The sequence below is a fragment of the Nicotiana attenuata genome, unplaced genomic scaffold, assembly GCF_001879085.1.
Source record: "Nicotiana attenuata strain UT unplaced genomic scaffold, NIATTr2, whole genome shotgun sequence".
NCBI classification, from domain to species: domain Eukaryota; kingdom Viridiplantae; phylum Streptophyta; class Magnoliopsida; order Solanales; family Solanaceae; genus Nicotiana; species Nicotiana attenuata.
Genome location: NW_017671346.1, coordinates 1 through 14,445, shown reverse-complemented (window position 1 = coordinate 14,445; position 14,445 = coordinate 1). Strand labels below are relative to the sequence as shown.

At 37.2% G+C, this 14,445-nt stretch overlaps 1 protein-coding gene across 4 annotated transcripts in view; it reads right to left on the bottom strand.

Annotated features, from left to right (window-relative positions):
• LOC109207703 (chromatin modification-related protein EAF1 B-like) overlaps window positions 1-9,395 on the bottom strand; it is a 19,952-nt gene extending 10,557 nt beyond the window's left edge. For 2 of the 4 annotated variants that reach the window (XM_019370673.1, XM_019370676.1), the window contains exons 1-12: window positions 9,064-9,395; window positions 7,302-7,501; window positions 7,147-7,201; window positions 6,965-7,062; window positions 5,469-6,885; window positions 5,236-5,355; window positions 4,893-5,048; window positions 3,840-4,031; window positions 3,556-3,636; window positions 1,582-1,639; window positions 957-1,462; window positions 795-848 (exon numbers count right to left, since the gene is read on the bottom strand). In XM_019370673.1, the coding sequence (XP_019226218.1) occupies window positions 795-848; window positions 957-1,462; window positions 1,582-1,639; window positions 3,556-3,636; window positions 3,840-4,031; window positions 4,893-5,048; window positions 5,236-5,355; window positions 5,469-6,885; window positions 6,965-7,062; window positions 7,147-7,201; window positions 7,302-7,444 (2,880 nt within the window). In that variant the 5' untranslated portion in view covers window positions 7,445-7,501; window positions 9,064-9,395. Of the gene's footprint in view, window positions 1-794; window positions 849-956; window positions 1,463-1,581; window positions 1,640-3,555; window positions 3,637-3,839; window positions 4,032-4,892; window positions 5,049-5,235; window positions 5,356-5,468; window positions 6,886-6,964; window positions 7,063-7,146; window positions 7,202-7,301; window positions 7,502-7,612; window positions 9,044-9,063 lie in introns of those variants that run through there. The other 2 variants (XM_019370674.1, XM_019370675.1) reach the window with 2 other exon arrangements.
• Window positions 9,396-14,445: the final 5,050 nt, after the last annotated feature.

Genomic DNA, 14,445 nt, shown 5'->3' with positions numbered 1-14,445 from the left:
CCCCCCCCCCCCCCATCATGAGCAGCGAAGGGGTGTGCTGTGTTGGAGGCCCTGTTGAGACTTTTTTACACATCGAAGCTTGAGTTCGGATTTACTAAGAACCGGAGTTCAAGTTTATTTCAACCAGGACTCATCTTCTCCTTTTTCCTTTCACTTTTCTTCTTCCTTGTTTTTTCAACCAGTAGGACCCCTCTACTTTTATCTTTTCTTTGTTTTCTTCTTTTCTTTTAAAGTCCTTTTGTAGTTTTTTGTCTTCTCAAAAAGTAAAACCTCTGTTTTTCCTTTCTTTTCTTTTCCTCCGTTCTTGTTTTCAGTCTATTCTACTAAAAATCCTTCAATATTAACAAAAAAGTCTACCCCTTTTCATTTTGCAAGACAAAGATTGAATTCTTCAGAATTTGAGATAAATAAATATATCAACAATTTAACGGTCAATTAATTTAACTTAACACAAAACGTACCAAAATTGAGTTATTCATTTCATCAAATTATCTAATTGATAGAGGAACTTGCTTGGCTTGTTATTTTTTCTATTCAATATATGTGAATAAAGAGAGAAAAAATCGAACTTACTGTTATTCTGTAAGGGTTAAGCTAATAACATGAACAGAAATTAATCCAAAACTGACAAACCCAACAAAATGCACGGCCTTATCTGGTTTCTATGGCAAATGATAGATTTACACTAAAAGTGGTGGTGCATTAGTGACTTTGAAATCCTTGGTCCGCCTCTGAATATCATCACATTTCAGCGGATTACTGAGTCTCAATGTTGAAAGGAAAAAGGAAATTACCTGGTTGGTTTGATAATTAGAATCAACATGCCATCTCTGCCCATAGGCAGAACCCTGCAACAATGAGAATGCAAACAACAGCTAGCAATCTTAGAAGAGGTGCACGGCATATAATTCAAATTTCTTAATTTATCTTCTGAGACATAGCAACTTGTCAAGTACCAGATGCTTTGCTTTTTTCTTCTTTTTAGGTTTTGATACTTCAGCAGAGTCGAACAGTAAATGCTTTTCATAGTCACCCACGGATTCAACTTCCAAGCTATTCATATGGGATCCACCATGCAATGTACTGTGATCATCCTGAAATGAACCGCTATCACCACTTGAAGCATCTGTTTTGGTTGGAAACTGAACACATCCAGCTGTTGATGCACCGAAGGGACTAAGAACTCTCTGCCTAGAAGCAGTACGCACACGCTTGGTTGGAACAGACACATTAACATTGCTTGCTGGTCGTTTCCCCAGCAGCATAGATTGATGAGGGCCAACTCTATTTTCCACACATTGTGTAAATAGTGAATCAGCGCCAACATCATATGGTCTACCACTGTAAGCCTTCAGGTGGATCTTCCGTGTCTTCTGGGGAAGTCTTGATGATTTGCTACCTTCTAAGGCAACTGACCTATCATATGCACTTGTTTCTCCATCATCCACTTCAAATGCACAATCTTGAGATCCAAAATATGCATGCACAAACTCATTGGTCAAAAAATTTAGCAACTGGAAAAAATAGAACGAGCAGGAGACAAATCACCAAAAATACAAAAAACAAAAATAAACAAGATACCTGCAACTGCATCACATGCGGATGTCTCCGCCTCCTCTTGCATGCTACTACCTGTCCTCTGGAATTTCAAATAATATACCAGAATCAACCGAGTACGGAAAAAAAAATAAAAGCATACAGCAAGAGGTAGCATAATCCTTACAGGAACAAGGTTGGATTGTATACACCAGCATCAACAAGTAAGATGAAAACACAAAAGCATACAGCTAAAGCTAGCATAATCCTTCAAGGTTACAAGGTTGTCCATATACAGTAAAGTTGCAACTCTTTCTACTTTATCTCTAACAGCTTACAGCTGCTGGCATGGTGGTGTTTTTAGTGCTAGGTATTGACAAACCAACTCATTCATGTAAGATGTTGCTGCCCAGGATTAGCAGTCTTGAAAACAGATATTACCACCAGAAGAACAAAAGCATACGCATGCAGTGCAAGAAACTCATGAAGTTAAAGTACACAAGTAGGGAATGCATCAGACTAGAGTTCCGAAAATCAGATATACAAACTATACCATCAGGGAGAGCAGAAAATGCCGACTACTTATGTCAAGCAACAATATGAAAACTATAGAAGAGCAATATATGTCACAAGACATTAAAAAGTAAAAACTACATCCCTTCAGTATATAAAGGTGGATCCACTCTCCAATTGAAGTCATAAAATCTGCATCCACGGGTTTGGCCTAGTGGTCAATGACGTGGGTGAGAACCATGAGGTCTCAGGTTCAACTCCCAGCGGAGACAAAAAATACTAGGTGATTTCTTCCCATATATCCAACCCTTGGTGGATAGAGTTACCTGGAACCTATTGCTAGTGGGAGGTAGCAGGTATCCGTAGAACTAGTTGAGGTGCACGCAAGCTGGCCCGGACATCACGGTTATCAAAAAAACATTAAGTTTCGGCCTTTAGTACTAAAAACATATTCCCCATGTCCAAAAAGTAAATGTAATTTCCAAGTAAATGACGTCTAAGATGCTAGCGCTTTTGCCGCTCACCAGAAAGTCAGTTGGGAGCAAGAAATGCAGCCACACAACTACCTTTTTCACAATTCATAGCCTAAGTGCAGAAAACCAAACAATCAAAGCTGACTGGATTAAGCTGATAATAACTGAGCTTATCAATTATAAAATAGATCCTCAAGAAATGTCAAAAAGATCTCAACCAAGCTACTGACCACAAACCTAAAGACAATAAAAGTAAGCTAGGAGTAGTTTTTTTATATTATTTGATACATGGTGAAGTAGGAAAATTTATTCTCATTGAAACATACTGCCAGAGAAAGAGATCACATTTCCCCATGTTTTTTCCATTACCAATCAAAGGTACATTGCATATTTTTCACGCATCCTGGTGTTATGCTAAGACCAAGTTCTCAAAAACCGACACTAGCCAAAGATTTTATTTTTTTTTTGATAAGGAAAAATATATTAAGTGTGAGACCATAAAACACAGCCAACTCAAGAATACGGATCTAACTTGGCTCGCTTACTCCAAGACCAATTTCTCCCCTATACATAAGCTACCTTATTTAGCAAACCATCATTTGTCAGCAAGTCCAATTTTAAGAAGTGCAGCACATCATAAGATCAAAGAAAGCAAGTATACATCTTTTCCCCTCTGTCCACTCATTACTTTAGTCTTTAGGTATTAGCCTCTTGGGCATGAATAGATAAACTTCTCCATATAGGGATAATCAAGCAAAAGAATAAAGCAGTAGGATGGCTCCATCCAATACCAATTAGAGCCAACTTGAATAACCAAGCAGTGTCCTCACAACAAGAATGTGGGTCAGTTCAGTTGGATTCCCTTCCTGAAAAGGCCTTGGATAAAAAAAGTTGGATGACTGATTAAGAGTCGCTGATACTTGTTTTTACACAAAGGTCAACAAATTGTTATGATTGGAGCACAAGTTGCTATTCAATAATGCAGAAGATGTAAAAGTAAAGCTGGCCAAATTATAATGGTCTATATGCTTACCTCACAGAGTTGCACATGAGATTCAATAGATATTCTATAAGCATCCATTGCACCAAGCGGGACAGAGTAGAAGAGGTTCTCCTGCATGAAAGATTATGAATATCAATTAGAATGATAAGCCAAAAAAACAAGGAGCAATGAGTATAACCCCAAGAAGGAACTGATTTAAGCCGTAAGGAAAAAGTCTAAAATATTTTCATTCCACAACGAAACGAGATTTAAAGAGATCAGTGGAGCACAAGAAGAGAGGCAGGTTCATATTTAACATGTAAACACATCCATACCTCTGTCAAATGGTCTTCCCATGATGTGTCCACAATTCCCCCGTCAGATATCCTATCTGGAGTCAATGGCGCCTCAGCTTGACATTTTGGAACATCTGAGTCATTGTCCTTCAGAAATCTCATAGCATACTTCCCAATAGCAATAGGGTAATCCTTTTTAGGTCTGGAGAACTCCATTTTTTTGCTTTTCCCCTGCCATAAGATATGAAATAAGCATAACAAGGATCAAATGATATCCCCCTTTCCTCTCTTCCTTTGGATAAAAACTACAAAGGAACTTCTAGAAGTTTTACTTAGTTCAATTCGTAGCTTTACATTTGCTCTAATTGTGTTTCATTTAATTTCGACAAGATGGACAGCTAACAGTGTGAGGAAACAAACCAAAAGCCTGTCCCAACTAATATAAATTTCATTTGCGTAGAAATCAGATCACACCTGCTCTTCTATCCAAAGAACTTTTAATCTACCAACTCAAAGTTAGTCCACCCTATTAAATGAATGAGCTTTACGTAAGCTTTACATGGTAAGTAAATCACAAGATTTAGGATCCTCGGTCAAATCCTACTAAATAGCATACCAAAACCAGATCTAAGCATTTAAAAGGGCAAGGAAATTCCTGTGAATGCTATAATCAGACTTTTATTTTATGGAGTATGTGAAAAGCATACATAATTAGGCAACAAGAGATCCCAAAAACACAATTTTAACCTATTGGTCCTCCCTATCTTTTTTTCCTAATCATGTGTTTAAGCATCAACTCAAAACCAGAGAATGCTAAATGCCTACATATGCCTACATCAAAGAGATTAGAAAGGAGCATATCATATAAACTACTCCTTAGCAAAATATGCACTCAGAAATGAAGGAAGCTACAACTGTCCATATAAACAAATAGGATATTAACCCAATGGGCATAAAACAATTAAGCAACGAGATACAAAGACCCGTGATGAGCCCTTTTCCCCTCCTTAGTGAACGTTCTTCCTGAAAAACACATAGACCGTTGGGAAGAAAACAGAATAAGTTAAGATTGTGCTAAATTACTCTATATACCTCGATAGAATGCCAGAAATCCATGACAGCTTTGGCCAGGTTGTGAGCTACTCTTTTTTGCTCCCAACTACGATTTTGTTCTTGGAATCTCAACCGTGAGCTAAAAGCAATTCGATGACTTATTTGACCTGCAGCAGTTATCTTCCAAAGACGTTCCTACATGAAAAAATATTCTAAATCAGGTAAGTGCCTAAACCTGGAAAGAAATAATGAAAATACTATTCCAGAATCAAAAGAAAACTAAATCCTGTTCCAACAATCCAGAACTGTGCATTTTGACACATAGCTAGAAAAGAAGAAAGGGGAAAGAGACATTAATAGCGAAGATCTACTAAGCTCACACCTGAGCAAAATCATTTGCCAACCAAGCCATTTCTTCAAGTACATAATCCCAGTGAGATTTTTGACAATTCTCCGGTTGACAGGCTACAGCAGATAATTCTGCAATTCTTTTACGCTTCGCCTGTTTGTTACATTACATTAGATCTACAACGTCAGATAAAAAAGTAATAGCAAGATCTCTGCAAGCTTGAGTAGAAGAGGACGTGAAATGTTTTAAAGGTCAAAGAGAACAACCTCTATAACCTGTGCCTCTTTCAAGATCGAGTCTTCATCAACCTGGATCCTAGGTGCTTGTCCCTCGGGAGCAAGATTTGAAACTCTAGGCTGTGATACACACTCAGAATGCTTTGGTATACAGGAATCAATCGTACCTTGAATACCGACATTACAAATATTTTGGGAGTTGGAATCGTCCCTTTTAAGCACACTACATTTTCTAACGGTTTCCGATTCAGATGGGCCAACTTCTTCCATTCTTTCCAGGATATGTCTATCTTTTACCTCAATTTGCAAATTAGATGCAGTACTGACACGTTCTTCTGGTGACTTAGGTAAAGAACCATTACTTTGGTGATCGCGTTGACCAGAATTAAATTCCTCATTATTTAAACAACTATTTACATCAGCCTTCATCTCGTTCTTTACATTAAGATCACTTCCAATAACTGGCACCCCTTCTGGCACTACCAGTTGTCTGTTTAAGTCGCTCAGATTGGTACACATTTCACCATCATTATGTCCATCTAGACTGAGGCTAGTCTGGGTGCAAGAAGATTCCGAATCTAAACCCTTTGTTCCCAAAATCGCACCACTATTTTCAGCTTCATTTGGGAAGCTTGGCTTATTATCATTCCCACTACAGAACCCATTCATTTGGACGGAACTAGCTAGATTATCAACCTCCCTTTCAGTTGTATGTGGCTGACAATCAGGACCAGCAGAATCTACCCTTTCCTTTCCCAGTGACAATTGAGGCCTTTCAGGAGCTTCTTGGATAGGCATTTCCTGGACACCAGTGAGTGAGTTCTGATCATGTTGTCCATCAGGCAAACCTCTGGAAGCACTAGCATCAGGAACAGTATCCAACATATGGTCTTTCTTAAAGCCAGTATTTGACTCTGGTTTAACACCATCTACTTCCAAGTGCACCTGATTATCAGAAGGCGTAGTCTTGAGAGCCATACCACCATTTGGACTAGGCAGCCGTGCAATGTTCAACGAAGAGTTCTGGTCCTTATCTGAATCAGAAACTGGTCCTCTTAACTCTTTGGGAAAATGTTGTGAAGGCAAAGACGTGCCATGACCACCACGAGCTATATCAGATGAACTTGATCTAGCATTGTCGCGATTCGGTCGGGGCCTGTATCTTCGCTTGTATGCTTTTCTGGGGATGTCAAAAGCAGTAGCATTACCCAATTCTTTTGCATTTTGACTTTCATTAAACTTAGAGGACTGCCCTGATGGAGTAACATTACTCCTAATAGGATGTCTACAGCCCCTATCACTACCAACAAATTTATTTTCCCTGTCAAACAGCATGAGATTGTCAGCACTGTTGGGTTCACAAAGTTGAGGAGCCCCAGGTCGACCGCTACTTTCAGCCGAGTCTCCATGAGGTGAAGCGGTAATTGCACGACTACCTTTTACTTCACTGCAATGCCAAAGGGAAAATTAGACTACTGTAACCAATACAGGATTAAGAAACAGTAACAGAACACCTGAGAGATTACCTGGTCACGAACTGATCCGGATGTTTATCTGGCAGTGAGGTGGATTGAACACTAAGTGAAGATGCATCCCCAAATTTGAATTCCAAGGGATCGCCACCCTGCAAGAAGAAGTATCCAGTCATGTCAAAGCTACAAGCAAAGAATATCTGAACATCTAACAAGAATTAGACAGCCTTCCATACTTCCTCCAGAAATTCTAACTGCCTCCTCCTTTCCTGTAGGCCATCACACTCCTGCCTGTTAACAAGAAAGAATCTCACCATAAGTATACAGAGTACTTTCTAATCATAAAGCTCGACATAGGCAGGTGGAAAAAAACAGAGTATGCTAGCATTACCTTAGCTTTTCATGGACCTTCTCGATTGCTGCTTTGCGCGGAGAACTTTTGGTACCAATACCAACTCCGCCTTCAACAAATCCTCCCATGGAATCAACCCCGGCATTGACTACGAGATCAGATCCAATACTACATCCACGCATTACCTCCTTAAAAGCTACAGGGTGTTGCCCTCCATAACATAATCCTCAATCAAATACCTACAAGCAAGAGAATAGTAAGATGCCGTCGAGGAATCAAAATAACACCAATGGAAGTAACAATGGTATCATTATATATTAGCAACAATTTTTTTTGATTTGCATCATTACCTATTAGCAAAATTGTACGCCTTCTTTGGGTATGATAAGGGGAATGACTTGCTTTATTAAGAATATGTTTGGCTGTAGCATACATGAAAATTTCTAGCTTATCACTTTCTGTACCTCCATGAACACGATGGCATTAAAGTTTACAGTTAGAATGTTTAAATTACCTTAATTTGTTAATAGATGTTCTAAAGAACTGTTCAAACACCTGGGATCATAGAATTTACGTGCTAAACTATTACTCTCAGATGCAGCATGGTATAAGCAATAAGTCCCTATACATCATATCTAACACCCACTTTCTATTCCCAGCATAACTCAACACATTGGCCGAAGTGCTTGTTTAATCCAAAAAAAAAAGAGCATGTTCTTAACTACAGTATATAGATTGGACGAAAGGTTGAATTCTTATGAGCAATCCACATATGGTTACTATCTCAGAAACACCTTTTCCAAGGAGAGAAAAAAATTTAACAATATGTTTCAGAAGGAATTACAATTATAACAGATCTATGGCAAATATATGACATAATACTTGCTCAGAGAAAAGACATACTAACAAAATCAACTCCTTTGGAGTATCAATGAAATTTTTCTCTTTAGTGGTGTTGGGAGAGGGAGAGGGAGAGGGAGAGGGGAGGGGGGGAAGCAACACATGACCACATGCAAGCAAGAGACAATATCCATGGGAACAATCTTTGGAGTTAATACTGCACAAAGCAAAGCAGTTTATGTTGGACAACTAGGCACGTGCTAGGAAGAAGCAGAAAGAACAGACACCTAAAACTTAAGGAGAAATAAAACAGAACAAAAATAAGTTACTAAATGTGCACATTCTCGAACAGGTTTCCTTTTTTAGCATTTCCTGTTAACATGATAAAAGAGAAACTCTGCATTTGGGTGCAGGTGCATTTACATGGATTTGATTGCTCATAGCTGTAGTTCATAGATATCCGTTAACCATTCAATCTAACAAACAGTTACTATATCTCAATCTCTCGAATGCAGCTGCTGGAGAAAAGCTCAATATGCTACATGATTGGACAGTAAAGCAGATCCCAATTTTAAGACACAAAAAGGGAGCATTTTCCGCGCACTAGTGTTCATATCTCATTCATTTTCTGCAAGCACACTCATTTTGTGATCAGCAACTTCAACATTCTGGATAAACTCCCGCGAGAAGGACGAGTCTTAGCTAACGAAGTATTTCAGTTTTTATCATGCTCAGCACAATAACTCCTCACATTAAATTAAGCTCTTATTACCACTGAACATGCAAAACTTAGGAACAATTGAAGCAAAATGCAAAACCACAGATTGAAAATTCTGAACTTTACACTCCCAAATAACAAATAAACCCTAAAAATACCAATTCGAAAAATTCTAGGGTTTGCACGAAAATGAACAGAGTCCAAATTCTAGGGTTTGCAATGCTTGTGAACCAAAATCAATACCTGAATTGCAAATAGTTATACCCGAATTGCAGATGGGGCTAGCAAAGGATCGCCCCGAAAACTTTCTCCAATTTCTAGGGTTAGGTACCTCAATTCAAAGCGGGACACATTTGCCCTAGAAATTGAGAAGCCATGAAAAAAAAAATTAAAGTCTCCTATAAGATTCCTATCCTCTATAACTGCAAATACGTGCGTATAAACAAATAAATACGTATGTTTGAGCGTATTTGATCATTGAAAATGCTCCCTGGATCGTCTTCTCGTTCGTTTTTCTATTTTCCTCTTCTATTCGTCCTCGCAGAGTAGTGGGCTGGATATTCAAATCGGGTCAATTTGGGCCGTTTTTTGCCTCGCTAAATTTATAAATTGCACAAATAATATCCCTCTATAGTTTATTTTTTTATAAAATACTGTCCTTGTATAGTACTATTCTCTTTTTCATATTCCTTCTTGTTATAAAATAAAGACTGTAAAGTAAAGACAAGTATAGAGAGAAATTGATATATTATTCGAATTCCAAACCGTTATACATAATGAACTGAAAACTCTTCTATTTATAGAAGAAAAGAAGCTGTTGTGTAAGCTGCTACTGCAAGCTGCTGTGTAAGCTGCTACTGCAACCTGCTGTGTAAGCTACTATAAGCTGATGTGTAAGCTGCTACTACAAGCTGTTGTGTAAGCTACTACAAGCTGGTGTGTAAGCTGTTACTATACCAGATATGGATAATCTTATACTAAGAGTAATGTTTATCCATACAGAGTACTGAAAGGATAAGCTCATTATACCCGGTATGGATAATCTTCTACCGGGGGTAGTGTTTATCCATAACCGAGTATCGAAAGGATAAGCTTATTATACCCGGTATGGATAATCTTCTACCGGAAGTAATATTTATCCACGACCGGGTACCGAAGTGATAAGCTTCTTCAGGAGGCTTATTTCCAATAGAGTACTAAATAGATAAACATATTTACGGCGGAGCCCCATATGGATAAACTTCTTCAGGAAGCTTATTTACAACGGAGTATGAACATCCATAATATAATATATTTATAACATTCCCCCTTGGATGTTCATTAAAAGATAGTGTGCCTCATTAAAACCTTACTAGGAAAAACCCCGTGGGAAAAAATTCTAGTGAAGGAAAAAGAGTGCACATATTTAGTAATACGCATTGCTAGGTGCCTCATTAAAAACCTTATAAGGAAAACCCTGTGGGAGAAAAACTTTAGTAAGGAAAAAAAAGTGCATCGCGTATTTTACTCCCCCTGATGAAAACCTTGTTTCAAATATTTGAGTCTCTGCATTCTAATCTTGTATCTGCATAACCAATACGATCTGCACCACCTTTGTTAGCATTAGCAAGATACATAAGTGCATAGCAATTGCACTGAGATAGAGTATTTCAGGACCAAGGAGTTCCTCATCCTCTTCTGGAGGTCGGAACGGATCTTTATTCACTTCAAGTGATCGAACACCCATTGATGTACTTAATGGGTGCGCTTTGTCCATGTAAAAGCGTTTAAAGACCCTTTCTGTATAGGCAAATTGATGGATAAAGATCTCGTCTGCTAAATATTTAATTTGCTGACCAAGATAAATTTTTATTTTTCCAAGATCTTTCATCTCAAATTCTTTCTTAAGATATTCAATTGCCTTTGGAGCTCTTCTGGAGTTCCAGCAAGATTTATGTCATCAACGTAAACAACAAGTGTAACAAATTCTGATGACATTTTCTTTATAAAAATACATGGACAAATAACATCATTTATGTAACTTTCTTTCAGCAAATATTCACTGATGCGATTATATCACATGCGCCCAGATTGATTTAAACCGTACAAAGATCTTTATAATCTGATCGAGTACATTTCTCGAGACTTTGAACTATATGCTTCAGGCATTTTAAATCCTTCAGGGATCTTTATAGAGATTTAATCAAATGAGTCATATAGGTTATGACTCGCATTTAAATGGCATGACATCTTCAGGTGTCTGGACTACTGGTCCGATCCTCACAATATTTCACAGTATTGTGCACTATATTGTATCAAATATATCGTCGACGGTCATTTTGTATCGGTTCCTAAGCGGCATAACTTGTTGAGATCTCATCACTTTCTTTATTTTCAGGTACCTCAACTTCTTCTGGAGTTTCATGAAATGTTATGTCGTGGGCTCTTCTAGAGCTCATTTCCTCCTCATTATGATCATTTTTGATCATTAGCTCCTTTTTGTTTTTCAAGGATTTGTACCTTTGGAACCGATTGGTCTACCACGCTTCATGCGTACAGTAAACTCTATCCTTCAGGGACTTTAAATTTTAATAGGAGCATTTGCAGCTGAAATATGATATTTGATTTTGGATCAGCAAACGCTTCTGGCATTTGACTTGAATTATCTTCTAAGTGAGGATCATGTTAATGATAATTCGATTCATATAGCATATTTTTCAGTTGTTTATTCCATTCCCCAAATGTTAGAAAAACTAACATATATCCCCAATCTTCTTTGGGAAACATATCTTTGTGCATTGTGGTAGAGAAATTAATCATATACCACACATCAAAAGATAGTAAAATATTTGATTTCTGATCCTAAACCAATTATGAGGGGAAGACTTATCATATATTGTTGGTATGATGCATACAAGTGCTGCTATATGCAATTTTAAAAATCTTAGACCAACACATGAAGCTTTGTTCTCATAAACAATAGTTTAGCCATTAATAGGAGGTATTCACTGCTAAACTAGCTTGTATATAAACCAGCATTATCAAGATGAACTGTCTTGATTTCATAATCTAAAAATTATGCTCTTAAGTGAAAAAAGCAATTTCAAATGCCAAACTGCAGGTTGACAATAAACATACATGTAACCATCTTATATATGCATCTATAAGTGGTTCACATGATAGGTGAATGGACCCATATTCACATTTTATATATTTCAGAATCAGGGGTCTTAGTCCTAACTTTAGCTGGTATAATCAATTTATTATGAGAACAAGCAACACAGGAGAATTCTTGAAGAATCTTCTAGTTCTTCAGTATATGCTTATCTAAATTCTCAAATAGCTCATTTAAAAATGGCAAATGAAAACTTCAAGTTTATCATGGCATGTGCTATCTCTTAGTAAACTTCTGGTTTACTACGACATAAACTTTTGCATTAGTAAACTTCTGATTTACTGTGGCTACTTTTGTATTAGTAAACTTCTGGTTTACCGTGATACATGATGTAGTACAAATCGAAGAATAAGACGGGTAACTTCTCATATACATATTATTTTACCCCTATGATTGTGAAAACATGAAGATTTTCATCTTTCAATCATTTATAGTCTCAATATGATAGCCATTTATTTTAGTAAACTTCGGGTTTACTACAACATATGTTTTGACCATAATCATATAATATGAATGACATATTTGTAAATAAGCTCTTCGAGAGCCTTCATTTATTATCCACAATCTAATATTTATCGGACACTACTGGTGTCATGTATTTTCTAGGCAAACAGTTAGCCCTTCAGGAGTTGTTGATACATTTTGTACTATCAAATATTGCTCAGATACTTCTGGTATCATAAGAGAAAATCACAATCAAATAAACAATTGTTCAAGCACAAGAAAACTCCTCTTCATAATATTTTCCTACTTCAGGAGGCAATTTCAATTGTATTACTTCTTCAGGAGCAAATTTAAAATACGAAATATTGAGTATATATTCTCTCAATTATATTACCTCTTCAGGAAGTGAATTGTAATATATTTACATCAAGAGCGCGTTCATATTTACCAGATTTATTAATATTGTCACATTCACTTCAGGGAATGGATTATTATTATCAAAAGTTCTCATCCTTCAGGAAAATCGAACATAATTATCTGAATGCGCATTAATCACATCAAATTATGATGCCTCAACCTCTTTTAAAATATTTACTACTTCAGGAGCAAATCGAGGCGTGCATTTAATATAGAGAATATTTATGTAGCTTATCTTCAATTGTAACCATAGAAAGCCTAAATTATCACTTCTGGTGATCATAGGCATATACCACTTCTGGTGGTTAACAAAATATAGTTACAATGTGGTATACGAAATATAACCACTTCTGGTAGTTGTATATTTCTTGCAAACTCTACTAGAGTTTAAGTTTATCTAATAATGTTATCCATATTCTTCAAAATGACATAAATAAGATATATTATAGTAAACATCATTATGAAATCATAATTTTTCTTTATGTACAACAATTACATAACCATACTATCTATTACAAACAACAAAAATTAAAATATTTACATTTCTACAAATTCACTGCCGATTACATGACTTGTTTCTCCTTCTGGGAGTGCAAAGTAATCAGCTACGTCCAAATGCATGAAGTCTAAATTATCTTCAGAAATAAAATTTGCTTCAGCATTTTTCTCTGTCTTCTTCAGGGAGGCTTGATAAAGCTCAACCAGGTGCTTTGGCGTACGACAGGTACGTAACCAGTGCCCTTTTCCTCCACATCTGTAGCAAGCATTTTCTGAATTTGGTGCTTGCACCGCTTCATGCTTTTGTTCCTTCCTTTTTCACTGCTGGTGGTGAGGAGGGTTCTTTGGTGCATTATTATTACCATGATTAGAGTTTCTTCCCCGACCACGGCCATGACCACGACTGGGGCCACGACCTCTTCCACGTTTAGCTTGGTGGAAGTTCGTCTCATTCACTTCAGGGAATGGACAAGAACCAGTAGGTCGGCTTTCATGGTTTTTCATTAATAGCCCATTATGTTGCTCGGCTACAAGAAGATGTGAGATAAGTTCAGAATACTTTTTAAACCCCATCTCTCGATATTGCTGCTGCAGGAGCATATTCGAGGCATGAAAAGTGGTGAAAGTTTTCTCCAACATATCATGATCAGTAATATTATCACCACATAATTTCAATTGAGAAATAATTCTGAACATAGCAGAATTATACTCACTGATAGATTTAAAATCTTGTAGCCTTAGATGAGTCCAATCATAACGTACCTGTGGAAGAACGACCATCTTCAGGTGGTCATATCTATCTTTCAAATTATTCCACAGTATGACTGGATCTTTAACAGTAAGATATTCCATTTTCAGGCCCTCATCAAGGTGATGGCGTATGAATATCATTGCTTTGGCACGGTCTTGGTTTGATGCCTGATTTTTATCCTTGATGGTATCTGCCAGACCCATCGCATCAAGATGAATTTCAGCATCAAGCACCCAAGACATGTAGCTTTTGCCCGATATATCCAGGGCTACAAATTCAAAGTTTGTAAGATTTGACATTATATTGAAAAAGAAGTTTCGTAACCTTAGATACTTTCAAAGTATTTGCTCGGGATGGCAGA